The sequence below is a fragment of the Neolamprologus multifasciatus genome, chromosome 14, assembly GCF_963576455.1.
Source record: "Neolamprologus multifasciatus chromosome 14, fNeoMul1.2, whole genome shotgun sequence".
NCBI classification, from domain to species: Eukaryota; Metazoa; Chordata; class Actinopteri; order Cichliformes; family Cichlidae; genus Neolamprologus; species Neolamprologus multifasciatus.
This window is the reverse complement of record NC_140452.1, coordinates 17064819-17092107: the sequence shown is the minus strand read 5'-3', so window position 1 is coordinate 17092107 and position 27289 is coordinate 17064819. Positions and strand designations below refer to the sequence as shown.

The 27289-nt window shown below is 43.0% G+C and overlaps 2 protein-coding genes and 1 non-coding gene across 4 annotated transcripts in view; all 3 read left to right on the top strand.

Annotated features, from left to right (window-relative positions):
* The first annotated feature begins 805 nt into the window (after positions 1–805).
* Positions 806–17297, top strand: LOC146503838 (pannexin-1-like). The gene is made up of 8 exons (XM_085183913.1): positions 806–1007; positions 4657–4856; positions 5955–6070; positions 7664–7851; positions 8037–8315; positions 8689–8911; positions 9891–10089; positions 10627–17297. Exons 2-8 carry the CDS (start codon positions 4676–4678, stop codon positions 10704–10706), a joined length of 1266 nt encoding a protein of 421 aa, XP_085040039.1. The 5' UTR covers positions 806–1007; positions 4657–4675; the 3' UTR covers positions 10707–17297.
* The window catches only part of map4k1 (mitogen-activated protein kinase kinase kinase kinase 1), a 60324-nt gene continuing 48696 nt past the window's right edge, over positions 15662–27289 (top strand). Inside the window, exons 1-2 of one of the 2 annotated variants that reach the window (XM_085183894.1) lie at positions 15662–15787; positions 20727–20845. Coding sequence is in view for 1 of the 2 variants with exons in the window: in XM_085183893.1 (XP_085040019.1) it covers positions 27182–27289 (108 nt within the window). In the remaining variant the exon portion in view is untranslated. Of the gene's footprint in view, positions 15788–20726; positions 20846–21971 lie in introns of those variants that run through there. The other variant, XM_085183893.1, reaches the window with a different exon arrangement.
* Positions 17137–17299, top strand: LOC146503837 (U1 spliceosomal RNA). Its single transcript, XR_014869147.1, has one exon. It is a non-coding gene; the product is annotated as a U1 spliceosomal RNA (small nuclear RNA).

The window sequence follows — 27289 nt, the reverse complement described above, 5'->3', positions numbered from 1 at the left end:
GGTGAGGTGCTCTGATTTATGTACTCATACATTCTACGTGTAATTATTGATGAAGGGGTGGAAAAAAATGAATAAACTCGGTGAGGGCTCATCAAACTTTGTACATTTGTGTCATGTACATGAGTCCTGCTGGGTGTCCGTGTCTTAATTAGCAGCAGCAGGCCTGCAATTTAAAATGTAGTCTTTCACACTTCTTACTGAAGCAAACTGAAGCTCATTCTGCTCTCTTTTTTATTAAAAACAACTTGACCTCTGACCTGGACCTTTGTAACAGCACTGGTCTGTATGCCTGCTGAGCATGCAGGGACTGTCTACAAAGTCCAGCACTGAAATACATCACAGATGGCTGCCCCAGCCTACTTCTTGCTCAGTGCTTGCTCATAAGGGGTCATTTGATTGTAGAGTGTTCTCTGTATTATTGTAGGGTCTTTAACTTCATTATAAAGCACCTTGAGGCGACTGTTGAATGAATATCTTAAGAATCAACCAATAAACACAGTTTTAGTCATTTGCATGACTTCTGGAAACAGACAGCAGACTACCCTCAGTTTCAGAGTGTATAAAAGTTAGTGCTGTATCTTCTGGATGAGCACCTAACTCTGATGTGTGTAGCCTGCAATAAATTTAAGATCAGTGACTATTTATATTTCAGATAAAATACTTTTTTTTAAAAAAAGAGAAAGAAAGAAAGAAAAAAATTTCAGCAGAGTTTGCTCGCCGTTTGACTCCCGAGATACAAGTTACAAAATCCCGCGCTGCACTTGAAGGCAGCAACAGATCGGAAAATTCTGAGCCAACCGTGAAGGCACCATGAAGACGAACGGAAGGAGTTTTGAGTCTTACAGGAAGAGGATTGATTTCGAAAGTTGTTTTGTTCTGTCTGTTGAATGCCTGGCGGTCACACCGCCGAGCAGCTGCGCTGGAAAGCACCTGAAGTGATTCTCGCTGCACACAGCCTCCACCGCGGCCATGACGCTTTGATACACACCTGACGGAAGCAGCAGCAGGTAAGCGCGGGTTTATGATGTGTGCCAGCTTTGAGTAAATCACAGCTTCGTTAAAAGTCACTCTACCGTCTGTTTATGCCACTTAATCGCTGTTAGCCACCCCAGCCGTCGGGGGTGTCAAACTTGCGACCCGCCGGCCAGAAACGGCCTCTAAAGTATCGTTTTCGGTCCACTGGCGGTTTTTAAAGTGTGAAAGTGGAAGTACAATTATTAATAAGTCCATATTTTTCATTATGGTGATGCATTACAGAGGAGGGAACGTGTCTGGAAGGTTGGAAATATTGTTAGATGGAGACAAACAGGTCAAAAATCATAAAGAGATTTAAAAAATCAACAGCAACTTTGCAGCAACTCTACATTTAAAGGTTTTCTGTCCTTCCTCTGTGACATTAAACATCTATCTATAGCTTTATAAGGTACACATTTCCATTTGTTCATTAATAGAAATGTCAGCCAATCACATGGCAGCAGCTAAGTGCATTTAGACATGTAGGACCAGCTGATTTTCAAACAGCATCAGAATGGGAACTTAAAAGTGACTTAAGTGACTTTGAACGTGGCATGGTTGTTGCTACCAGACAGGTGGGTCTGAGTGTTTCAGAGAGTGGTCAGAAAATGAGAAAATATCCAGTGAGCGGCAGATTTTGGAGTAAAGTGGTCTCGCTGATGGCAGAGGAGAATGGTTGGATTGCTTTGAGCTGATATGGAGGTAACAGTAACTCAAACAACAGACACGTGCTACAGCCAAGATAACACAGAAGCACATCTCTGAATCCACAGCGCGGCAGAGCGCGCGGCAGATGGGCTGCAGGGCCAGACCACAACCTCTGAGTATTTTTGGTGCATCGCTGTTGCTTCAGTTTCCTGTTCTCAGCTAAGACGACAGTTCACATGGGGCACCAACGTTAAACAACAGAAGGTTGGAAGAAGGGAGTGTCAGTTTCTGCTGTGGGTTTCAGATGGTCGGGTCAGAATTTGGCATAAAGAAAAATATGGATCCTGCCTTGTGTCAGCTGTTCAGGCTGCTGCTGGTGTGATGGTGTGGGGGACCACAGTGTTACCTTCTTTTTTTAAGCTCTTAAGACACGAGGCAGGAAACAAACTACAACCTCATTTGTATTTTTTGAAAAAGTGCCATGGAGATTGACATGAGGTTTTGTAACACTGTCATTAACGTCAGGTATATTTAGCCTTAACTTACTTCCCAAGTACAACAATTCATGACAAATTGAAGTACTCTTCTTGTATTTTCTAATTCTGCTTCTTTAAGCTTTAAAACCTTTGGAGGGCCGTGTGTTGTTATGCAGTCGTCTTTCCCACTTCAGATCAGGTCGGGTCTCCTGAACTAAAACATGTTTGACGCTCCGGAGTTGCGTAGTCAGCCCATCTTTGAGAATAATGAAGACTTTGCATTAAAAATGAAGAAAATAAACAAGTAAAGCAAACAAAGCAGGCCGATGATGTCGTGGGAAGATGATCACGAGGGGTTTTGAAATCCTTCTTTATTAAAATCAGGCTTCGCGTTACTCCACGAGTCTGAGGTTGCACAGCTGAGGAGCAGCGGCGCTGGTGGCTGAAGTGGCCGGTACCTCATGACTCATAGTGACTAATCTTAATCTTTGTTCGTGACATGACGCTGTGGATAATAACCCGTGAGGCTCCAGGCTTTAACAGAAGGTGATTTTAAATAGCTCTGTGCTGTTATGTTAATGACTACAGAGCAAACGTTCTCAGCTTAACCAGACTTTCAAGAAATGCTCATGATGAATATTTAGATCAGGAGGGAAACTGGATGTAAGAAGGACTGGCACACACGGTGAAGACAAAGAGGCTGTGTTGCTTTACTTAACAGAGGTCTGTGTGTTTTCCTGCTATTTTTGACCCTTTGACAAGTGAAATTGCGTGCGAGCTTCAGTTTATTAAGAGGAAATTGTTGAAATATTTGTTCAGTAGAGCAAAATGAAACCAATATCACTGTAGGGCAGTTTGCTTTGCAGACAGAACCTGTACCAAACACACTACAAGATCCAGAAAACATCTGCTGTCACCGTGAATCATGGAGGAAAACATCGACATGACTGTCGGTGTCTCTGAGCGCCGGCTTTAAGAGCTGAACAGGAAAACACTGCTGAGGGTCTGAAGTGATGCTCACAGCTGAGCCTCGTTCCATAAACATGTTGAATTCACGCCAAAGGTCACTCGGAGCGGCACAGCCCGACTGTTTCAGCCTGTTTAATGCTTTTCTACAGTTAATAAAATAAAAAATAAAGGTGCCCAAAGATGGAAGATTGAGTTCAGAGGGTCGGCCTCAATAAAACCCTGTCCAGCAGTTTCTCACCCTGCACTGGATCCCCTCAGGGATCAATCGTCAGAGCCGTTGTGGACCAGGAGTTGTCTTAAAGTATGCTGGCAGCTCGCTGATTGTGAGTTTTCTGCAGGAAGTGGAGCAGGAACGTGGCCTGACCTTCACTAAGTGGTGTGAGCGGTTTTTCCTCCAAAGACCAAAGAAATGTCCAGTGAGGAGGCTCCTTCATCCTCTCCCTGCGCCCATTTCAGTTCATGTGAACTAAATAATCGAGACAAGAAGTCAAAGTTTGATTTAAATACAGACACTTTAGATAAAACGGTGGGTCAGCTGTGGTTTACCTTTCATTTTTAGCAGATATTCTCAGATGGAGCGTGTCCTTTCTGTCTGTGATGATTTTCTTTTCCCATAGATCATCCCAACTTTAATCTCTGTGACTCTGAGTAATAATAGAATTTACACAAATTATCTGAATCTGCCACATGACTGGCTAATTTGCACGAATGCACATGGAGCCATGATCCTAATAAAGTGCTCACGGAGTGAACACTAACAAACAGGAGAAAGTGGAGTTAAAGAAAGCTGCTGTTGGTGAACAAAATGAGCAAAACCTCATTATGGAATCTGGAATGTCTAATTAAAGACTAATACAGGTTATTATGTTAGTGCATTATTTAATTATGACTGCGTTAGAGCGACATTAGGCAGCGAGCTGGGAAATTAAGTAGCTGCTGTAACAGGACACGTTCACCTCGTGTGCTACTTTGCATCGCTCAGATTAAATTTGCCTGGCAAAAAGGCGACGGGAACTCGGGGAACATGTCAGAGCCGTGCAAACTCAGTTTAATATAATATATAAAGGCCATTTTCACAGTTACAGGCCCTCGAGGTGCACAGGTGTGGGTTGAAATTTGACAGTTTTTAATTCGTAGCTTCGAAGCATGTTTCACACCCTCGTAACTTCAGAAGTACAACAGATAGCCAGATGAAAACAAGCCCACACTCAGCGTCTCAGTGTAAAGCCAAAAATATTTTGTTTCAAGCAAATTTTTCTGTAACCAACTTTGATCATTAATATCGCAGGATAAGTTTCTGAATATCTGCTGTATTTCTAAAGACATTAGTGCCCAAAAATACTGAAAAACATTTGTGAAAATGCATCAAATTTAAGCCAAACGTATTCATAGTATGAAGGTAAAACAACCAAAGTCATGGCACAGAGCGAGCTGATTCTGCGGGGTCAGCTGGAAACTTTGATCAGATCTGATTGATTTTTAATGTGACGCATTCGTATTACCTCTGTGAGATGTGCTAATGGAGATGCCTGTTGATTTGTGTCAACAGGTAAGAGCAGAGCATAGACATGGCCATTGCACACGTGGCTACAGAGTACGTGTTCAGCGACTTTCTGCTGAAGGACCCGAACCAGGCTCGATACCGCAACGTTCGAACGGAGCTCGCCGTGGACAAGATCGTGACCTGCGTGGCCGTGGGCCTTCCCCTCCTCCTCATCTCTCTGGCTTTCGCTCAGGAGGTCTCAGTCGGTGAGTGAAGCCAGGGAACGAGCAAAGTTGGCTCCATGACGCAGGTGACTGTGCGATAGTTAAATGTTAGGTGGTAATCTCATGAAGAAGAGCCAGCCTGAATAGCCTTTAAGAGACTCCAGCTGCACATCTGTACGCGCCACTGTCATATTTCTAATCATAGAAACATTTTTGTCAGTTTTCTTCTCCTAAAGCTTTTCATTTATTCATTTTCTGTAATTTTCGGCTTCTAATCACTGCCCCGTGATGTTTTTCAGGTCGTGTCGGCTAACAGACGGTTCTACCCTTTTCATAAATATCTTCTCCTTAAAACACTTCCATTTCCTCTGACGCTGCTTTGCTTACATGTGGCCGTTTTTCTGTCCTCGCTTCTTGTTTTTACCTGCAGTTTTTCTTCCATGCTGCTCTTAAATTGTGTCCGTACTTTGGTGGCAGATGCAGAAATTCTGTTCATAGATAAAGGAAACGGCACAGGTGTGATAAACACAGACAGATTGGTTTATAAAAAGATTTCCTGTATAAAATATGAGGTCAGTTGGGCTTTTTAGCCTCTCGGGTAGCTTAGTTCCTCGGATCTTGTCTGTGTGGGTCTAAAGTGGTCTAAAGATCTGAACTTGGAACCAGTCCACGTGTCTACGTGTCCATCGGGAAGATGCTAAACTCCAGGTGTGTTTGAATTTGTCTTATAGCAGTATGAAAACACAAGTTTCAGACAAACAACAAATGAATGTTTAAAAAAGATGAAAGAACCTACAGAATGCCTTTTACTCATCGCCTGGCATTTCTGACAGAACGTCTCCTGAACCAACCAGCTGGCATCTCTAACGCCGTGCGACTGATGTTTTCTTCAATTTTATTCACAGTCATGTTTAAAAAGCCTTACAGTCTTAACTCGAACCTGTACGAGCCCAGTCTGGGTCACTTGATTCTGTGAGAAATCTTTCTAAGAAATCCACTCAACCACAGACAGATCTGGTCTTGCAAGAATCCTGATCTGTTTCCAGGAAGTAGACTGTGGACTGAAGGTTATGCCGTGTCACTCGTGTTGATTCTGACCCTGCTGCTGGGGCTTATTTCATGTCTCCATGTTTCTCTCAGGTACTCAGATCAGCTGCTTTGCTCCGACTAACTTCTCATGGAGGCAGGCAGCTTATGTGGACTCCTTCTGCTGGGCGGCCGTGCACACACAGACTCTACCTCTGTGGCTGCACAAGGTACACACACACAGTGCTACAGTTACTGAAAAGGTGTAAGCCATCTTAATCTCACCGTTTGATTCAGACTGAAAGCTTTCTGGCATTCACAGGCAGCCTCGGGTTTGTGATTTCAGGGTGTGGTTCGGATATTTTTAGTAGGGTGCATTCTGAGGACTGTAATGGGCGTGCATGTTTCCTTACATACCTACAACGATCTTTCTGTAATGACACCGGATAAACCTGCACAAGAAATCCGGCGATCAAACAGCTGATGGTGCACAAAAGCACAGTTAACCCTCAGAGCTTTGCTTTCTGCCTTTCAGCTCATTCTGTCGGGTTTGAAACGTGAGTCTGCTCTACCAGTCCTCTTCATGGTTCAGGTTTTTGTCATTAATGAGAAAGGGCATGCCCATATCTTTCTTTCGTTATGATTCACCCCTTTTTTGGGGGGGTTGTGGTTCTTATGTCACTCAGTCTGTAGTTGGTTTCATTTCTAAGTACAATCCACTGGAGTCTGGAGGCTAATCACAGAGAGAAGCTTAGATTCAAATCAAATTATCGGTTCGCCTTCACAGTTTCACTCTTGGCTCATTGCCGCTCTAAATCTGCTGATTTCTTTTTGTTTTTCATTTAAAAATGTTTGTTTGTTTGTTAAAATAAAGAGTTGATATTAAGTGAGTGTGATCGCCGTGGGAAACTTTGTTTCCACCCTTTTTAATTCACCTTATTTTTGGAGACTACGTGGAGGCATCCACATAAAATTGTCACGTCTTAAAAAGGCCACATTTTACACCCAATCCAAGTGATCTGTCTGTGATCTGTCTGTGATCTGTCTGTCATAGTTTCAATAGCAAAATGGAACCGTATTAATATCTGTCACATAAAGAACAGAAACAAGCTGACACTCAATATAAGAGCATCAATAAACAAAAAGGCGAGTTTTGAGAAGTCTCTTAAATGTTTCATAAAAAGGTCGATGTGAAGCTCAGAGCCTTCAGCCCACAGTGAAGGCTCTGTGCCCAGAGGCGTGGAGGTTGGGTGAGGGATAGAAAGCAGACCTGTGGTTGGGTGCAGCAGGTCAGAGGGGTGCTGAGGGGTCAGTGGAGATTTATGAGCGTGGGGGTGATATGTGCCCAGAGCTAAGAGCCTGTTAGAAGCCTAGCGGCCAAGGTTTGGACAGAGTGGAGATCTTTCAGGGCTTTGGTGGAAATCCCACTGCAGTAATCGGGCCAGGTGGCTGAGGGTCTCTGCTACAGAGCCAGAGAAAAGAGATGTTCATTTAAGTTTATTCACTATCTGTTTAATTTCTTAAAGCACTTGTAAACTTTATGGTTTATGATGTGAGATACTACTCCACTGTAAGACCGGAGAACTAAACACACACACACTCTCTCATTTCTCTATGAAAGTGAAACTGTTATCTCTGTCTGTTTCATCAGGCATTAGTTTATCAACGCAAACACCAGCATAACAGCAGCCTCGGTGTCAGTGTGTCAGCTGTCCACACCTTTCTTTTATCAGCAGTCGTATTTGTTGAAACGTCACCGCTAATGTGATTGTTTATGTCTTATTTAAAGCTCTGCTGCCTCCTCTCATGTGTCCTCTCTCCAGTTCTTTCCTTACATCCTGCTGCTGGTGGCCGTGCTCATGTACGCCCCGGCGTTGTTCTGGAGATTTTGCGCTGCGCCGCTCCTGCAGTCTGACCTCGCCTTCATCATGGAGGAGCTGGACCGCTGTTATAACCGCGCCGTCACTCTGGCCAAACGGATGGCAACAGCGGAGCAGCCGTCCGCTGACAGGTACAGCACTTTACAGCCAACAGGGTGGGAAGGATGCACTTCATTGTTTGGGAACATGGCAAAAAGCTTCCAATCAGAGGAATAACTGTTGCATCCACTGGTCTGTCTGTGTGTTTACCAGCAAATCCATAAAGAACCAGCACAACCTCACTTTAATCTGATCTTTCTACCCTTTCTTCCCACAGCGATCCCACCGAAGGCTGCTTCAATTACCCAATGGTGGAGAAGTTCTTGATGACCAAACGCTGCTCGCGGAAGCTGATCATTTACTACCTCCTGTGCCGTGTTCTGACTCTGCTCACCCTGCTCTGCGCCTGCGTCTGCCTGGGCTACTACCTCCGCCTGGCCTCCACTACAGACGACTTCGGCTGCAAGCTGCGTGTCGGCCTGCTCGAGTCAGACACCGGCGTCCCCGACAGGGTGCAGTGTAAGCTCATTGCCGTGGGAGTCTTCTCCTTGCTGAGGTATTTTCCTGAGCTTTGAATTGAAGAGTTGATGAATCAAAAATCAGAATAAGCTTTGATTTGTGCTTTACAAACAAGTTTACCTGTGGTGCAATGATTAGATCTGAACTCTTTTGAGGATAGTAAAAACTGAAATTCATTAAAGTGGGAATGGCAGACTGCAGGTACCAGGCAGGGGGTTAAAAAAAAAGTGGCATAAATTGCAGTTCCTCTAACGCCCACTAGAGGCTGGCTCCAAAAAGTGAGTCAGTCTCCAAAAGACACATTTTTGACACATTTCATTGGATAAAAAGAGTTTTTTTGTTGCCATTATGCCAGTAGGTTGGTCTTTTGGGATACTTAAGGCCTCCATCTCTCTGATTACTCTTCTCAGCTTCGTAAACTTGATCGTCTTCGCCACGTTGATTCCAGTTGTGATCTACGCCAGTCTGCGTCCCCTGTACTGCTATGACCACGCCCACTTCCTTGAAACCTACCAATCACTGCCCACTGTGAGCATCCTGCCCAAACCCGGTGGCCAATGTGACGATCTCTCGCTCTACCTGCTCCTACTGGAGGAGAACATCAGTGAACTGAAATCCTACAAATATATGAAGGTGTGTATTTTAGAGCATCAGAAATGACAAACGGCCGAACTTTGTCAGCATTGAAAACATTTTGGTCTGAGTTTAAGTGAAGTTGTTTGACCATAAAATCAAATCATTCGTACATGAGAAACCAGATCCTTCTGTTGTGTTTGGAATAGTTACGTTGACCCGATTTCCCTCTTTATGTCCCATTCTCCCATTTCATGTGTTGTGATAAAATCCCACATTCTGATCGGCTTAAATAGATGTTGCACAAGAAACTCGGGGCTAAAAAAAGGCATTTTGTCTCTCTGAATATGTGAGCATATGAATGAGAGCATGAAACCAAACTTCATCCTTTTATGCCTGTTAGAAGAAAACAAAGTGCATATGACTCCTTCACATGTTAAACCTCTCCCAGTCTACCCTTCATTGTCAGAAACTGTCCCACGTAGGCATGCTCTTTGTCCTACATGTGGTTTGGTAACTCTAATACTGGGAAAAAATATCTCAGGAAGTTGTTTCAGTTCATCTGGATGGAACATTTTCAGTGTGAGAAGCGTTTTGATCACTGAGTCTCAGCAGACCTTATAAACAGTATTATAGGAGTGTGACTTTTATCATCCACAGTGCCGTGATCCCTGTGAATAGCCCACATGACCACTGACCATTTATGATGACGCTCTCGTGGTTCATTGTTATGTAATCGCACTGGTTTCTATGGTTACGCAACGTTAGTGTGTATAAGGTTGTGGAAACGTTCGGCCAGTTGAGGCGTGGATGAGTGAGGACGCATTTCTCCCACTGAAAGCGTTGTGCAGGTCCAGAGAATCAACTTTGTGGTTTTTGTACATGCATGAACACATAAAGTACTGCAAACTGAATTGGAGGCAGATTTTTGCACTTGTGTTGTTTTGTTGTGGTGTTCCTGCAGCCCTGCCGGGTTTAAATAAAGCATGTTTTAGTATCCTACATGGTGCGTTTCTTCCCTGACGATTTCTGGCTGTAGGTGTTGGAGATGTTGAGGAGACGAGGCGAGCATGCCGGAGAAAGCTTCGACCCCATGGGCCTGCTGCAGAATCTCTGCCTGGTGAAGATGGACAACGTAGATGGGTTGAAACCCACCGGTGCTTCAGCGATGCCTGATAACGACGAGGGTCCAAACTCGTCCAAAGAAAACGGCAGCAAGACGGAAACGGAGATGAAAGGTGAGAAAAGAAACAGCTTTGAAATCTCACTGGAAGGAGTGGGTGCTCTCGTAAGGATGTGGATGATAAAGTATAATCTGACATCACAGTGGTGTTTATTTACCGGAGGGACAGAGAAGTGACAGACTGCAGGTTACTGAGGAGATGATGGTTCAACCAGCAGAACCAGTTCCCTGCGATTCCAGAATATGAATAACAGCTGCAGTTTCAAGGCTTTAGCCTCGGGTTTAATATTAAAGTTGTTACAAATCTGGAAGAATAACTTCCCACTTGAGCCCCTCGGAATCTAGCAGAGAAATCTGATATTCTTCAATGACCCAGTCAGTGCCTGATCTTTTATTAAATATTAAATTGTAAGTTGTGAACAGTTGACGCAGCATTTTGATAGACTTTGAATTAAAAGACGTTCGGTGTCGATTTATATAAAACCCAAAGTGTTTTATATGTTGGGAAACACTGTGAACTGTTTTTTACAAACCTCTACAGACAGGTTTTCAGGTCCATTTCAGTAACAGATGGGCTTATTTGTGTTTTTAGAGCTCAGACCTCTGCTGAAAGAGAACAGCGATGCAGCAGGAAGCGGCGACGGAGGTGTTCTCCGACAGAGACCGATGTGATGATTCAGCGTGGGATTAACAAACTCAGGCTTTAAATCGTTTTCTTCAGAGGAGAGAGGATGGAGAGTTTGTTTTTTGTCTGTCCGGTAGATTGTGGAATAATGGCAGGACGCTCAAGGATGATTGGCTAAAACTCCCGATGGTACTGATTTCAACTTCCTCTGAATTTTTTTTTTTAAGGACAATTTCAAACACTACAATCCTGAAAGCTTAACTTGGATTTTTACATTTTCTGACACACAATCACTGAATATGGAGCTCCTGAAAGGTCGCACTGGGAACATCTTTCCTCCTGACGATGCTTATATATTCCCGCTGTCGTGTTTTGGTCCAGCCTTCGTGTATTATGTAATGTATGCATTGCTAATTTACACAGCCACTTCCCGAATGCAGAACTTTATAAAAACATCTGTTTATAAAAACACTGTGACCCGGTTTCACCTCTGCCGCCTCGGTCGCCCTTATCCGCTCCCTGTGAGAATCTAGCTTCCTGCAGGGTCGTTCGTTAGGATTTTTATGCATAAACAAAGCAGGGAATCAGAGCAATGTAAGGTTGTTTGCTTTCTGTTGTACATTTACGGTTCTCGCTCTCTGCTGAAAAATCTCCCAGGACTTCATCAATTAGCCAAAAAATAAGCCTGAACAACCTCAATGACAGATTCAGACTTAAAAAAGTGTGTGTGTGTGTGTGTGTGTGTGTGTGTGTGTGTGTGTGTGTGTGTGTGTGTGTGTGTGTGTTCTTTTTTTGGCCTTTGCTGTGTCTCAGGGTGTTTACACAGGCTTACTGCATGGACATAGTGTCAGAGTCTGATAAACCTGCGACTTGGGCCACAAAAACACTTCTAGTTGTCTGTGTGAAAACAGCCTTCAGTGACCTCGGTAAACACTCTCCCGATGACCTTGTGAGCTCAGCTGCAAGGTTCAGGCTATATTTAATAAAACGTGAAGTTCTTTTTGTAAATTATGATCGTTTATCCTGTTGACTTGTCAGTCTCGAGTCGTGACACAGTCAGTTCTGGTTCTAACTGATCACGTCGTGTTTCAAAAACAGTCATTTCAGGAGCGCCGTATGGTTCCGTGAATATCAGACAAAAGTTTACCTTCCAGTCAGGGTCTTGTTCACGAGTGAGAGAAGAAGGGAGCGTCTGTGGAGACCTGAGCGTGGAATCTTTTCCACCCTCACCGTGACCGAAGTGATGAGCTTTCTCTTCCTTTAGAGACCAGACGAGGCGCTCAGAGGAGAGTGGCTCCTCCTCCTGCCACTAAAACTACTTTTAAAGTCAATATTGTCAGACTGATTGTTCCTGCAAGCTGCCTTAATGGGAGAACGAGTTTAACATGCGATTGTCAATCACATTTCAAGTCAACGTTAGCGCTTTGAAGTAAAATAAAAATGAAAGTGGAATCATTAAAAGGTAGCTAACTCATGAACATGCAGTCCCAGTATTTGTTCAGGGTTCGGCTCCCCAGACTGATTTCCTGCTTAAGAACTGAACGTTTTTCTCATGTGTGGATGTGATTAAACTGTCCTTTGCATGTCAAGCTACAAGATAAAGAGGTACGACTGCATGAAGCTTGGTTTTGTGTACATATTTTTAAGGTTACGAGGTTTAACATTGTTTAACATAGACGTAAATAATCCAAAGTCAGGTTTTAGGTTTTATCGCTCTGAGAGAACTCGTGTAAATCTCTCAGATGTTCAAAAGTCTTGATCTGGAAATCAACTCGTCGTGTCTGCTGGGGGATCTCAGGGATAAAATCCTCTCACTGGACTCTGTGTGATCGTCGGTTTTTGTGTCTTTAAAGTGCCTGTGGATCTTTTTTTGCATGCATTGATGAAACTTGTTCTCTTCACTCCACACCAGTGACTGTTTTCTGAACTTGTTTGTGTTTTGAATGTCATGGCTGAGTATTATTGGGATTCAGATTTGTGCAATGTGTAAAGAGAGACTTGATGTTGTTAACGTTTCCTGTGTTTCTGGATTTGAAGTGAAAGTTTGTTCATTCGTAAACACGACTGCAGTGGTTAAAACTGACCTCACCATAAACTGTGTGTGTGTTGTGTGGGTGGGTCGGGGGCTTGAGCAGATCTATACAATGCTCAAACACATGGTGCTATTTACATCCTTAAACTCGTGCTGTTTGGTGGCCCAATCTGATCTCAGGGGCCAGACCAGTAAAGGACTTCTTCTTCTTCTTCTAAGGTTAATCTGAGCTGCAGGCATGATTGTTAAAAAGCTGCGCAAAAAAAGGGAATATTTACTGAGCGAAGACACGCATAAACAAATAATTTGTAATTATACAAAAACTCCTGACAAAAAAAAACTGACGAGAAAGAAGACAAAGTACAGGGGAGAGCATCACAGAAGCCGTCAGCATTTTAGACCTGACTATAACTATGGGATATTTCATAACTATGGGAGGTTTCAGGGTCATCTGATCCGAACTGGTTCCACAGAACACGGAAAGCTGAAGGTTCTGCCTCCTGAAACCACGAGTAAGGCCTGCAGTCTGAGAGCAAAGTGCTCCGTTGGTTAATACAATACTACAAAGTCTTTAACATATGTCTGTCATGGCTGTGTGCAGGGAGAGAGGACCCAAAATGCAGGACTCACAAACGCAGAGACAAAAAGTTTAACAGCTTTATTGCTGTGCACAAACTGAACTGGGAATACAAAAAGCAGAGGAAGACGCAGACACTAAATACAAGAGGTTTACAGAGCTAAACAGCTGGGAGACACAGCTGACGGTGATTACACTGACGAGACAGGGAGAGCGCAGACCTACAAAGTAAAACAGGAAGTAAACAGACGAGACGCAGAACTTAAAAGACGCAGACTAATTAGCAGACGTAACATCATGGACAGACAGAGGGAACACAGAAAAGTGGGACCAGGGAAGGCACAGAATAGAAACCTACCAAATGGCAAATCTTAATGGAATAAACAATCAGAATAATCAAGAACATAAGAAAGAAACACAAAACACTGAGTCACCAGACTCAGGACCACGACAATGTCAGTCAGATTTTTCAGATTATTTCAAAGGACTGCAGCGTGAGGACCTCTGACTGTGGGACAGGATCTGTGGGAATTCCAGTAATCCAACATGTCCAACCTTCATGTTTCAACAACATGAGATAAACATGATTCCCATGAATGTGTGTTGTACTTTTGATATCCTCCATTAACCTCCAGCTTACTCACCAGAACAGATTCAAACTTTTACTAAAAATGGATGTTTTCTTTTATTATTGAAGAGAAAAAAATTCAAGAATAAATAATCTACATTAATGTTATATTAATGTGTTATAAGAATAATAATTCAATTCACATCATCTTTAGTCAGCAAGCTGAGAAACAATATCTCTCCTTCTGTGTACCTCTTGTCTGCTCCAAACTCTTTTAGTCCTGTTACTTTAAAAAGGTTTTTACCAGTGTCCTTACCTGAGCTGCTCAAATTAGTTGATTCAATGAAATTGTCCTCCTGCGCTCTCGATGTTTAATCTGGACCTTTGTTTAAAAACGTCTTTCAGTCCATTGGTCCTAGTGTGCTTACAATTATCAATGCCTCTCTGCTTTCTGGTCAGGTCCCTGTTTTTCGTAAAAGTGCTGTTATTCACCCACCGTTAAAAAAAGCCCAAACTTGATGTTTCTCTGCGTATCAACTATAGACCTATAGATCTCAAAATTACCATTTATTGCCAAGATTTTAGAGAAGGCTGTGGCCAAGCAACTCACAGCAGTTCTTGATGAACATAACATTCTTGATCATTTCCAATCTGGTTTTCGTAGAGCTCATTCCACCAAAACTACACTTCTTAGAGTGTCCAGTGATATATTGATGAATTATGATGCTGGCGAGTGCACTGTTTTACTGTGGTTGGACCTGCCTTTGATACTGTCGACCATCATATTCTCTTTGATAGACTAAAACACTGGGTGGGTATATCAGGAACTGCTTTGGAGTGGTTTAAATCCTATCTGTGTGACAATCCTTCTCTGTGGCTACCTCCAAATTCAGGTCCTCTCTCGCTTCTCTTGCCTATGGTGTACCACAAGGTTCTGTCTTGGGACCCGTACTGTTTTTTTTGTTGTTGTATTTACTCCCTCTTTAGGAGATTCTCAGCACTTTTAAGGACATTTTGTATCATTGTTATGCAGATGATATTCATATATCTCCTTTAGGCCAGCGGTCCCCAACCCCCGGGCCTCGGACCGGTACCGGTTTGGTACCGGGTGTGGTGTTATATTTGACTCAGCTCTGTCCTTGGATATTATATATAATCTCTGGTCCGCTCCTGTTTCTACCACTTAAGAAATATTGCTAAGCTGAGTCCTATTGTGTCACGTTCTGAACTTGAAATGATTATACATGCATGTTGTTTAGACCATTGTAACTCGTTGTGTATCTGTCTAAGTAATGCTTCCTTGGAACGTCTGCAGGGTGTTTAAAATGCTGCTGCAAGGCTTTTGACCAAGGCTTCCAGGTACTCCCATGTCACTCCCCTGCTGATCCAGCTGCATTGGCTCCCCATTAAATTCAGGGTCCATTTTGAGATTATAATTCTGACCTTCAGGGCTCAGCACGGACTACCTCCAATTTACATCACATAAATAATTTCCAGCCTAAATGATGCAGAAAAAAGGTACATATTCACATCTGAGTTTAATTTCAGATTGATCTGCTGAAATGTTCATTTTACATTTATTTTAAAAAAATGTTCACACTATGAAATTATATTTATAACAGGAAAAAATCTAAAATAATAGTTTTGATTCAAATAAAACTGCAAACTTTTATTCAACGAATTCAAACCATTTTTTTTTTTCATTAATTAGTTGCTATTACCCAAATGGTACTGCGCTCTCTGATTGGCTTACTGGTGACCGCGTGTGGTGCTTCGAAGAAGGGCACTTTTCCCGGAGTTTTGCAGAGGTTTTCTTTGGGATTATGTAGCACGTTTTAACCTTGAAGTGCCCCACCCCTTCCGTCCCTTGTGTATCTTTTCCTATCTGTGCTGTTTGCCACGTTTATTACCTGCCTATAAAGCTGACCTGTTTTGACTTTTACATTTTAAGGTAAGTGGTTTAGAAGCTCATTTACACAACTCACGTTTTTCTTCCGAGCATGGCGGGAAAATGCGCAGTGACATAAATTATTCAACTGGGGGCGCTGATATTTGGTTACATTAGAATGACCATTATGTATATTTTTTTAATGCGTTTGGAGTTTATGTGTTGAGGAATCGAGGGAAAATATGTATATTGATAAAATAATAACTTTAAAAAAAACTACAAAAGGTTCTTGTGTCCGGATTAATGAGTACTTTTGGTTCATTTGCATTTTCCTCTTGTGGTCATTTGATGAGGGGGGTGATTGTAATTTTCAAATGGCGTGTATTTGTGTAGCGATTTACTAGTCCCTAAGGACCCCAAAGCGCTTTACACATCCAGTCATCCACCCATTCACACACACAGTCACACACTGGTGATGGCAGCTACATTTTAGCCACAGCCACCCTGGGGCTCACTGACAGAGGCAAGGCTGCCGGATACTGGCGCCACCGGTCCATCTGACCACCACCAGTAGGCAACGGGTGACGTGTCTTGCCCAAGGACACAACGACCGAGACTGTCCGAGCCGGGGCTCGAACTGGCAACCTTCCGATTACAAGACAACCTGCCAACTCTTTTATAAAAAATATTCTGGTATATTAAACTAAACTATAATTTATAGTATATTTATACTCTATAGCACGTGTACTAACACGTGTATGTGCGCCGGACCCACGTGATTTGCGACGTCCTGCCATCTTTAGCAGGTAATAAACTCCCGCCAAAGCAAAAAATTCGCTCTGAGTGAATTCAGTCGTTGTTAATGAGTAAAATTTTAGAGGGTTTTTATTTGGATTGTTTTCTGGCTGTTTGTTGCACTCGGACATGTTCACAGACGTGTTTTCGTGAGCAGCGCTGTTCATACCCCGAGACCGTAGCGGGAAACTGTTGGTTGCCTAGCAGCAGTTAACGAAAAGACCGGAAGAACGCAAGCTCGAAAACGTTTGCGTTTATCCTCTTTTCCCGGAGTATCAGACAAACTCGTTTAGCAGCGTGCTTGACCTTTGAGTTAGATGAACTTCCTGGTGGTCTGTTGGTGGATTTAAGGAGGTTAAATGGATGAAAAAAGTTTTCTTTCAGCTAGCTCTTGTTGCGCAGATGCAGCAATGCATGATGGAAAATTCTCCCGGTATTTTTTTAAAAGCTAAATAACCTTATGGGGTTCTGTTGGAAACTGCTTCATGTGTATATATAAATAGTGTGTAGTCCCAGCTTCCTACAGGCTGTGTTTGTGTTGATTGTGAGATTGTGAGCACCGTGAGTGTGCAGGGTTTGTATGTGAAAGAGTTCCCCATGCGTGAGCTGGAGAAGTTATACTTACCTGGTAGGAGAGATACCATGATCAAGAAGGTGGTTCTCTCAGGCCGAGGCTTAGCTATTGCACTCTGGCTTTGCTGACAGCCTGCGAATTCCCCAAATGCGGGAATCTCGACTACATAATTTCTGGTAGTGGGGACTGCGTTCGCGCTTTCCCTTAATGTTGTGTAGAAAGAAAATACTGGAAACGTTTGCACTTATTGCGAAGAACAACGTCATTGGATATATGACTGATGAGTGATGTTGAATAACGTGCAGTTTTCTCGTTTCTCCGCTAGAGGCCGGTAGAGCTCTGTAAATGTTCAGAGACGTCACAGATCAGATAAGAAGAACTTTATCCCGAGGGAAATTATTTTGTCACACACATGCTCAACGCAGCAAGAGAGACAGAGGAACAATATATACAATAAGAATACTAGTATACAGTAATCTAAGGAGCTTGGAAAGAAAAGCGTCTGGACTTCTTTGAGTTGCTTGAAGATGTTTCACCTCTCATCCGAGAAGCTTCTTCAGTTCTAAGGGCCAAATGGTGGAGAGTCCCAGATTTAAACCCAGTGGGAGTTTTCCCCCCAAAGAGGGACAAAGGACCCCCTGATGATCCTCTACCTAATTATGATTAGGTAGAGGATTTTGATTAGGACTCTCTACGGTGACCTGGATGACTGAGAACCTTCACAGACAGTATACAGTAATATACAGTAGGAAGAATTGGATTAACTAATTGTTAGTAACATATAACTAAATGGTAAGGATTTACAGCTTCATCATCTAGACGAGTGTCACTTTTAACTTTGCAGACATTGTTCTCTGCTCTGTGGTCTCACTTTAACAGGAATAACTGTGGATTTTAATGTAAACTTCACAGCAGTTTTCACACTTTCCAGATTCATGGGCAGAACTGGACTCCAGGTGGCCCGTCTGGTGGATTTAAATCAGGGTTGCGTGTGTTTGTTGTCTTTTAAATGCAGTGCCTGGCCACATTCAGTATTTAAAGTTAGTATTTCTGTAGGAGTGCTCACTGGATTCAGATTCTTATTGTTCAAAGTGCTCTTTGGAAGTGAAACATGTATATAAGTTTAAAAACAAAGAACTCTGAGGCAGTCACCTCAAAGTTGAGGTGGATGTGACAAAGCTGCAGATTTCCTGTTTCGTAGCTATGCTGCTGTTTGCTGCTCTGTGTTGTTTTTTACTGTTAAAAATAAATGTTAGCTATTGAGGTTTTGCTGTCATGTGACTCATCATGGCACGTCACTTTGGGTGAGTGAAGTTGTAGGGTCAAAAATTAAGACCTTAGTCACACAGGTCTGGAGACCACCCTCCAGTCTGAGGGGTCGCTGAAAGACCTACGATTGGACAAATGTGTATTCCCTGGTTGGCAGGTAGATAGAAACCTCCTTGTGTTAGCTTTGGTTGCACATTGTTGCGGTTCTGAGTAGTTTGCATGCAGGACGCCAACTTGTCTGCAAACACTCGCCAACTTCTTCGTGAGCAGTAGTGAAGTGAGTGTTTGCCTTCACAGTAAAACCTTTTTAACGTGCAAGTGTTTGCAGACAAGTTGTTCGGGTCGAGAAGATGTTGCATACCTTTGTTTAGTGATTTGCTGATTGCTAAAATCAGTATTTTGTGACATGTCAGGGTGATGATATGACGACACTCCCTCCTGCAGCCAGCTGAAACGTAGCCACGCCACCTTTATCTGGAGCTCTGATGATGTATCCGATGATGTCATTTGCAAATGACTGTCTATGTTAGCAGATGAGCTATAGGTGTTTGTTATTTGGTACGTGCAGTTCACCCATGTTAGCAGGGACCATAAAAAGGTAGCAGGCATGCTGTATAAAGCGTATAAAGAACCAGCCCATGTACCATAATAGTTATTTGTTGCGTTGTTAAAGAAGTTCAGACATTCAGTGGTGTGTTGTGCTGTCAGCCTTCTTTATCTAATCATTGGATCTCTGGCATATGCCTTTCACGCCACCTCTGTCACCCTAAGCTGTTAAAAACTCAAATGTCCCCTGTGCACTTTACGCTGCCTGACATTTGACCACAATGAAAAACAGTCGATTTCTCCTCTGTATATCTCAGCATGGAGGTCAGAAGCCAGAACCTGCTGGAGGAGCCGAAGCTCCAGGTGGGTGAATCACAGCTGGGGAAAAGTGGCTAAAATGCATGTGAATACAGTACGGAGTGGGATTTCTGTAGCACATGTAAACACGAATACAACAGAACAGCCAGTTAATCACGCATGAACGTTTTTGGACTGTGGGAGGAAACCAGAGGGCACAGGAGGAAACAGACCTCAGACAACCAACGTGTTAAAAGTCAGAAATGTTCTTGCTGTGAGGCGATCGTGGAAACCGCTGCAGCGATGGCCTGTCTAAAGCTGAAAGATGGCATAGATAAAATATAAATATAAGCCAGAGTGAGACTGCAAAGGCAAAAACACGAGTGCATATCTTGCAGCCTCAACCTCACAAATGAAGCCGACACAGAAGTGCCAAAAAACTGCAGTTCCTCTAACAGCCACCAGAGGATGTCTCCAAAGTGAGCCGGACGCCGTAGACTCACAGACGCAGATTCCACCCAGACAGCAAAAATAAACACACTGGTGTAAGAGTATTTTTGGCCCGTGGTTCACCGAGTTTCAATCTTCCCATTTTTAGAAGGTTTCCGATCTGCATTCAATTTTTATGGTCCAAAGGGACACTTGAGCTCCATAAATACATTATTTTAAAGTTCTGTCCACCCACTTTTAGTTGATTCCTTCCAACAGTGATATTATAGAAATTTGATGTATGGAGCTATTAAGACAAATCAGCTGATATGTGCATCTAACAAAGCTTGCTATCATTAGTTGATAGGTTGGAGCTCCACTCTCTCATATAAATATATTCACTGGTGGGTCTAAAAACCCAGCAAACAGCAGCTAAGACACTAATGTCGACGCTTTACAATGTGGACACCACAGACCCTCAGATATATATTTATATAGTCTATGGTTTATAAAAAATGAATGCAGAAATGGAAATTTTAAAAAAGTTGAAACTTGTAAAAGCCCACAGAGAGACAGACATGCTAATTAACCATAGAGCAAGAAGAACAGCAAGGTTCAAAGTTTGCTTTTGAATCGCCGCTCCTCCCACAGCGCCGGCCAGGTTCTCGTGTGAGATGCACACTAACCTGCTCAAGGCCACCGCGTCCTTTATCTGTTTAACTCTCTGCACAAAGCAACCAAGTGTCACTTTCTTTCTGCACTTCCCACATTACACTAACCTGTGAGCTGCGATGAAGCATGAGCCGGATGAGCTGCTGACGTTCATTATTAAACTTGTGTCCGATCATTAGGAACATTTCTGAGTCAGTCATGCAATGAGACTTTGCAAGATTCAAACCTTCTTGAGATGAAGCTATAAAGTAGCTTTTTAGCATCAGTATGAGAGTGAGCTGTGCACAAACATTTAATTGTTGAGCGTTATTGGATGTTTTGGTTTGGTTTTTTAATGCATAAATATAAACCAGTTTGTGATGCTTTAATTTTGCACTTTCATTGCTACGCTCAACCACTTCTTGTATTCTTTTTATACAGAAAAACATCTGCGGACAGAGTTCCTGCTGCTTCAGATGACATCTGTGTCTCTCTGTGTTCCCTGGGTGAGGCAGCAGCAAGTATTCAGAGAGCAATGCTGCACGACATGAGAGGAAAACGTAAGAAAAAGTCTTTTGCTTACAGCTTTCTCTCCGAGCAGAGAAATTTAAGTTGAATCATGGCTTAGCCACGCTCTTTAACTCTTGCACGGTGATTTTTTGTGCACGTTGTCGTCCTCCCCCACCATCTTCTGTCTCTGCTGTGTTCACTGCGTGAGTGAGCAGCTCCCCAAACCTCCCACCCACCCACATGCTCACTGTTTCAGAGAAGACGAGGCTCAACTTAAGTAGATGTTCCGCCTTTTGGTTTTTGGACCGTCAAAAATAATCCGTCTGGTCCCTGTTTACGCCGTGATGTCAGGTCCTGTTAAGAGTTTGAGGTTGTTTTTTTTTTTCATGTTTGGGTGCTTTGTGTCTGTGTTACTCACTTCCTGTTTTATTTTGGTTAGTTAAGTTGTCCTGTGTTTTCCCTCCTTTGTGGTTGTTGGACCCGCACTCATTAGCTGCACCTTGTGCTTCACCGTATTTCTGTTTTCTTTACGCTCTCATTGGTTGTCATTCAAATTTATTTTCATATTCAAAGATCAAACTGGTTTGTTGGTCATTATACTGGTCAAACAGCCTCCACAGTCTGCACCGAGTGATCTCAGTCCAGTAGGGCACTGCTGGCATGTTTTAACAGCAGGTTTGCATCATTGTGCAGCTGATGATGAAGTTTTCAGCACTTTGTCAAATTAAGGAAAGAATTATGGGACAAAAAGGGCCCAACGTGGTATTACCCAGGCATACCTAATATAGTGGCAGGCGAGTGTATATACTGAGAGTCTAATTGGAAACAGGAGTGACAAAAAAACAAGTGAACCTGAATAGTTTTAAGTACTGAAGGAAAAATACAACGAAAGACAGGAAATAAACCTGAGATTAAAGTGACTAATAATACAAAATAAAACAGGAAATGATTCAATAGAAACTCAGAAATGTGACAAAAGAAACTTTCAGGTTATTTTCATCCCCAACACCTAAGCTGTTAATCGTTCATTTACAGAAACGTTGCAAATACAGAAACAGATCATTGTTACGCTTTAGTGTGCTCAACTTTTAGCAACATTTGAAATAACAGCCGCGCAGCTCTGCGAGCTGAGGAATGATGCTTTTTTAGCACCTCCGTACGTTTGGTTGAGCAGCACCACGAGTCCATCCACGAGTAGGATAAACAAATAGTGCGAACAGCCGAGAAGATCATTAGAGCCTCTCTCGCCTCCATCACAGACACTTATCGCACCGGCTGCATCCACAAATCCACCAGCGTTGGCGAGGACCCCACACACCCCACACACACTCCTCAACCTGCTGCCTTCTGGCAGTGAGGTACCGGAGCATCAGGGCCCTCTCCTGAACACTCAGTGACTGGACTGAAACACACACACATCGATTCACACACATCACTAGCAAGGATTTATCTGCAGAATCTCATACACACACACACACAACCACACACCTTCATACACCAAGTTAGTTTTTGCACAGTCTTTTGCACTTTTCTGTTGCACTGTATCGTTCTGTTCTGTCGGCTGTTGCACTGTCTTTGGTTTTTCTTGTTGCAATTCTTGCACACTTGCACTTTATGTAGCCCTGTGTTGATCGTCTGTCACATGTAGCACCGTGATCTTGGAGGAACGTTTTGTTTCTCTGTGTACTGGACCACTGCGCATGGTTGAAATGACAGTAAAGCCGCTTGACTTGAGATGTCAACAAACCGTGTGTTAGTCTGAGGAATCGCTGGCTCGTCACTAACTCTGAAGTTTTCAACATCAAAATGAAATGAAGTCATGGTAAAGTTGCAGCACTGATCGCATGAAGGACGAATGTTCGCTGGGATGACCTTACGTGGGCGTTTCCTTAACTTATTTACGCCGTTCTCAGTAACTGCAGAAACATGGCTGTTATTTCAGCCGCTCTTTGACTTTCGACAGCGACGCATTAACACGTCTGGTTCTGAGCAACATGTTTCATGTCAGACTCGCGCCTGTTGACTTCTCTAAACACGAGCTGATCTCCACGTGGGACAAGCGATGAAAACGTTGTACAGTCGCACGTAAAGCGTAGCAGCTGCTCACCCTCTGAAACAACAATCTGCCTCTGCTGCTACACAAGTACCTCAGAAACATGCGTGCACTGTGCAAAGACGCTTCACTGTGATTTCAGACTCTTCAGGTTCACGACTGCTCACTCAGACGTGTGGGATTTGACATTAAGATTCACCAAACCTTACGATCACTGTGCAAAAGTCATGAGCCACCCCTAATTTCCTTTTTCTCAACGCCACACTTTAAACTGGTTCTACAAGGTTTTCTGAAGGTCTTTCAAAATGTTAGTTTGACAGACATAAAATAGTAAATTTGCACAATAAGGTGATTCCCAAAGAGAGCCCAAAATATTTGCACAGTGTGGGGTCGGTCCAAAAAATGAGGAAAGTGGAAGGCAAAAGAAGAAGTGCTAGGTCTAAAAAACTATCTAGAGCAGATGAACAGGATCTCAAAGTCATGTTCTTAAGAAATAGGAAAAAACAGTCCAACAAAGACCTGAGAGATGCATCTGGACCTCCAGCTGATCCACATAATCCACATTTGAAACTTTTATTTCAAATCAAAATCAGTATCTACGCTCAGTAGTTTACATCTTAAAAATTACATGCCAGAGTCCGACTGGGTCTTGAATTGTCAAATGGCTAATGAGATTTATCTAAAGTGTAATAATAAGTTAATGTGTTCCAGGTTTGGCTTCTCATAGCCACCTGGGAAAGTTTTTCCTTGGATTTGAAGATATCTGCTGAACTAATCAGAGAAAATCAAAGTGTGGAGCTGAGCGTAATCAGCAGGTAAATGTCAGGATATGTTGATGCGTCTTTGTGATGAAGCCCAGTGATAGTCTGTGTTTATGCTAGTACACCTGGAACTTTGTTGAAATGACATAACATTTTGAAACATAGCATATTAAATCGATTTTCTAATTAATAAGCGCGAGGCAGCACATTCAACAAATCTAAGAATATCTAAAAATAATTTGAAGAACGGTCAAAGGACACGAAGAACATGCAGGGTTTGATGAAGGCGTCCTAACAGGAGCAAACCAGATGATGCAGCAATGACAAAGAGGAGAGAGGAGCCATAAATACACACATACAGAAGTCACACGTTCTGGGGTTTATTGCACATGTTTGGATTTTGGACCTTATTATTAAACCGTTAGGACATTTGAAGTAAAACTCAGAATGTGACATTTTTGATCACTTGAGCACCTGAACTCTTAAAGGAGTCTAATATTCTTATTTTGATCAGTAACCCCGTCAGTCCTGCTCCTAAGGCTCAGTTGAGGTTGAGGCAGTTAGTTGAGGTTAACTGGCCTCTGCTGAGTCTGTCACATGTGGGTGCTGAAACGAGAGTGTGGGCAGGCCGCTGAGCTGAGGAAGGAGGGGGAATAAATGTCAAAAGATGAAGATGGTATCGTTATACGATGGCAAGACAGATGTTGTCTGTCTTTCAGATTTGCTGTTTTGATTAACCGTTTAACGACTAACACGTGCTAAGCTGCTTTGTTTTCTTTTAAATCTAAATAGTAGCTTCTGATGATGCCGGCTCGCTTTAGATCGGTGCTTCTCCAAGCAGGGTCCTGCATGAGGGGTGTTTCATCTGTGCGCAGGTCTCTTGAGTTAAAAGAAGGTGATGAAACTTTAAATATCCTGCAACAACAACCGTTTGCAGCAAATGCAGAAAAAAATAGTGTGAAATAGGAAGCAATGGATAAAATCTAATTAGCATGTTTCCTGTTTTCATGACTGCAAAATATTTTTGTGTTTACCGTGTAACGAGTCAGTACAGAGAGGAGGACAAATGCAAGAAGCTGTGGTGAAATAAAAAAAAAATCCCCCCACAGCTTTATGTGTTCATGCACATAAAAACTAAAGGGAAGGCACACAGGGGACAAGGAGCGGGTACAATCAGGCTAAAAAATCTGGTAAGATTACACACACGTGCACGTGTGCACACAAATAACCCCTGAACTATCTAAAAACTCAGAAGTCAAGTTGGGCTAGAAATTGAGCAGACTGAGAACTAAACTGAGGGTAACTGGGAAGTATGAGGGTAAGGGCACAATAAAAAAATATGTGATATCATTAGGAAGACGGAGCTAACAAGTTCCAGGAAACGAAAACGATAGCAGAGAACGTGAAGCTCTCGCTCTGTGGACTTCCAGATCCCTAGGGGGCGCTCATGAGGCAATCCAGGGATGAATGAGGCCCCAAAGAGCCCAAGATAGTAAATTTTGTGAGGTAGACTTACGTTTGGCAACTTCAGTTATCTTCTTGACAAAATGGGTTGAAACATTAAATAAAGTTCAATTTGAAGAGTAAGAGGAATTAGCACAAGGCTGAAGTTTTATGAGCAAAATGTAAGGCTAACCACTTTTTCACCCAATGGCTGCGTTAAAATCACTCAGCTCGAAGCTTGAAAAGCAGCACTTCACAAACCAGTGGGTGACATCGTGATGCTACATCCATCTTTTATATACTGTGATGTAAACAAAGAAGTGTTTCTGTCATACAGCATCATTTCTCTTCAGCTTTTACCAAAAAAAACGATTTTGTCACAATGTTGCGAAACTGTTGGGAGATTCAATAATCAGCTGACATTCGCAATGGCAGGCGGCGTGATAATGCGGCGGTTAGCGCTGACGCCTCACAGCAAGAAGGTCCTGGGTTTGAATCCAGTTTGGGGCCTTTCTATGGCGTTTGCTTCAGGTATCTCCGAGCACTCCAGCTTCCTCCCACAAACAAGCATGAGGTTAGGTTAACTGGTGACATTAGATGTTAATGTGAGTGTTACTAGGTTTGTCTCAGCCCTCCAACAGCAAGTCAACAGGGGTTGACTTCAGGTTCCCCCCCACTTGTGACCCTGAACTGGATAAGTGGATGTGATGGAGGTAAATGGGTTAAGACCTTCATGGTACCAAACAGATGACTCGTCCCCGTTTCCTCGATTTCCTGACTTTTTAATTGGCAGCTGTTTAAAAAAAAAAGGTGCAGTTGTTTAACGAGGCATGTGTGGCTAAGTCGACTCGATGATTAAACGGCGCTGCTCTCACTAGTCTTCACCAGGTCTGCTGTTTCGGAGATGTTAGCCCTCTCTGTCCCTCTGCGGCAGGAAGATGTAAACAGGTAAAGTTTACCGCCTCAGCTCTGGAGGACTGTGACCTACAAAAAAGACCATGGTGGTTAAACATTTAAACATTTAACCGCTCATCCACGCAAAGCAACACTGTGCTGCTCATGATTGTCAATGCTACCTGCTGCTAGCACCGCTAAAGTTAGCCACACTCAGTGTCAGCCACATTTAAAATAAGACCTGCCCATGGAAGCATGCGATTACTGGTTTCCAGTAGACCGTGCCCAGTTTTTACTGTTTCTTAATTTTTGAATACTGGATTAATTCGTTTTTTTCACTAGTCAGACATTTAAACAGTAAAGTAGCTGTTTAATGCCCTCCTTCTCTCTCAGGTTCATTTCGTGCCATTGCTGCGGTGCGTTAAGGTGCTGCAGATAAGCACCAGCAACCATGATGAAACCACATCATTCACTCCAATTATATCTCTTACACCTCTCACTAAAAATGCTCTAATGGTTAAAAAAAAGACGAATTTGAATCCCGTGGATTCTGGTGATTGTAAAAAATTAAGAATTAAAATGATTTTTTTAGTTGTTAACAGGATGTTGTACCCCTTTATTTGAACAGGATATGAACAGGAAGCTGACAGGGAGCTCCTAGCAAGAGTGACTTTTCTTGCAGAGCAACACACACACACACACACACACACACACACACACTTCAGTAGGCGTGAACCTGAGACTGAAACTTGCTCTGAAAACCCCAACCAACTCAACTGCAATTAATCAGCTACAAGCCACACACATGCAGAAGCATGTTCTCATGTGCGCGCGCACACACACACACACACACACACACACACACACAGATCTTTGTAAAGCTGTCTCTGAAAGTCTCTCACACATGCACGATACAAGTAACAGGAAATAAATTGGATTATGCAAATGAGCTAAGAAAAAAATAGTCAGAGAGAGATGAGAGGAAGGAGGGAGTGACAGAGGCAGGGAGGACCGACAGCAGGCTAAGAAAGAGAAACAGGAAGGTGTGTGAGTGTGTGTGGCAGCAGCTGAGTGACAAGTCAGACAAAGAGAGAGTCCGAGCGCCTTTCCTCAGCAGCTCGCGTCTTCTTCGCTTCTCAGGTTTCTATGTAGATGCTGCTGTGTGTGTGTGTGAGTGTGTGAGACAGACTGTGTGACATGTCTGAGGAGGATTTTTAGTGACATCGAACAGCAAAATGGATTTCCATCAGAGGGCAGCTCTGGATATCTCCACCAAGAACCCTCAGGACGATTTTGAGATCCTGCTGAGAGTCGGAGGAGGAACCTACGGGGAGGTTTACAAG

What these genes read in the sequence shown, in the direction of transcription:
- LOC146503838 (XM_085183913.1), top strand. Translation starts at nt 4,676, where the DNA reads ATGGCCATTGCACACGTGGCTACAGAGTACGTGTTCAGCGACTTTCTG. An exon ending in CGCTCAGGAGGTCTCAGTCG is followed by an intron (nt 4,857 to 5,954) that starts GTGAGTGAAGCC and finishes TGTTTCTCTCAG; the next exon opens with GTACTCAGATCAGCTGCTTT. An exon ending in GGAGTCTTCTCCTTGCTGAG is followed by an intron (nt 8,316 to 8,688) that starts GTATTTTCCTGA and finishes TACTCTTCTCAG; the next exon opens with CTTCGTAAACTTGATCGTCT.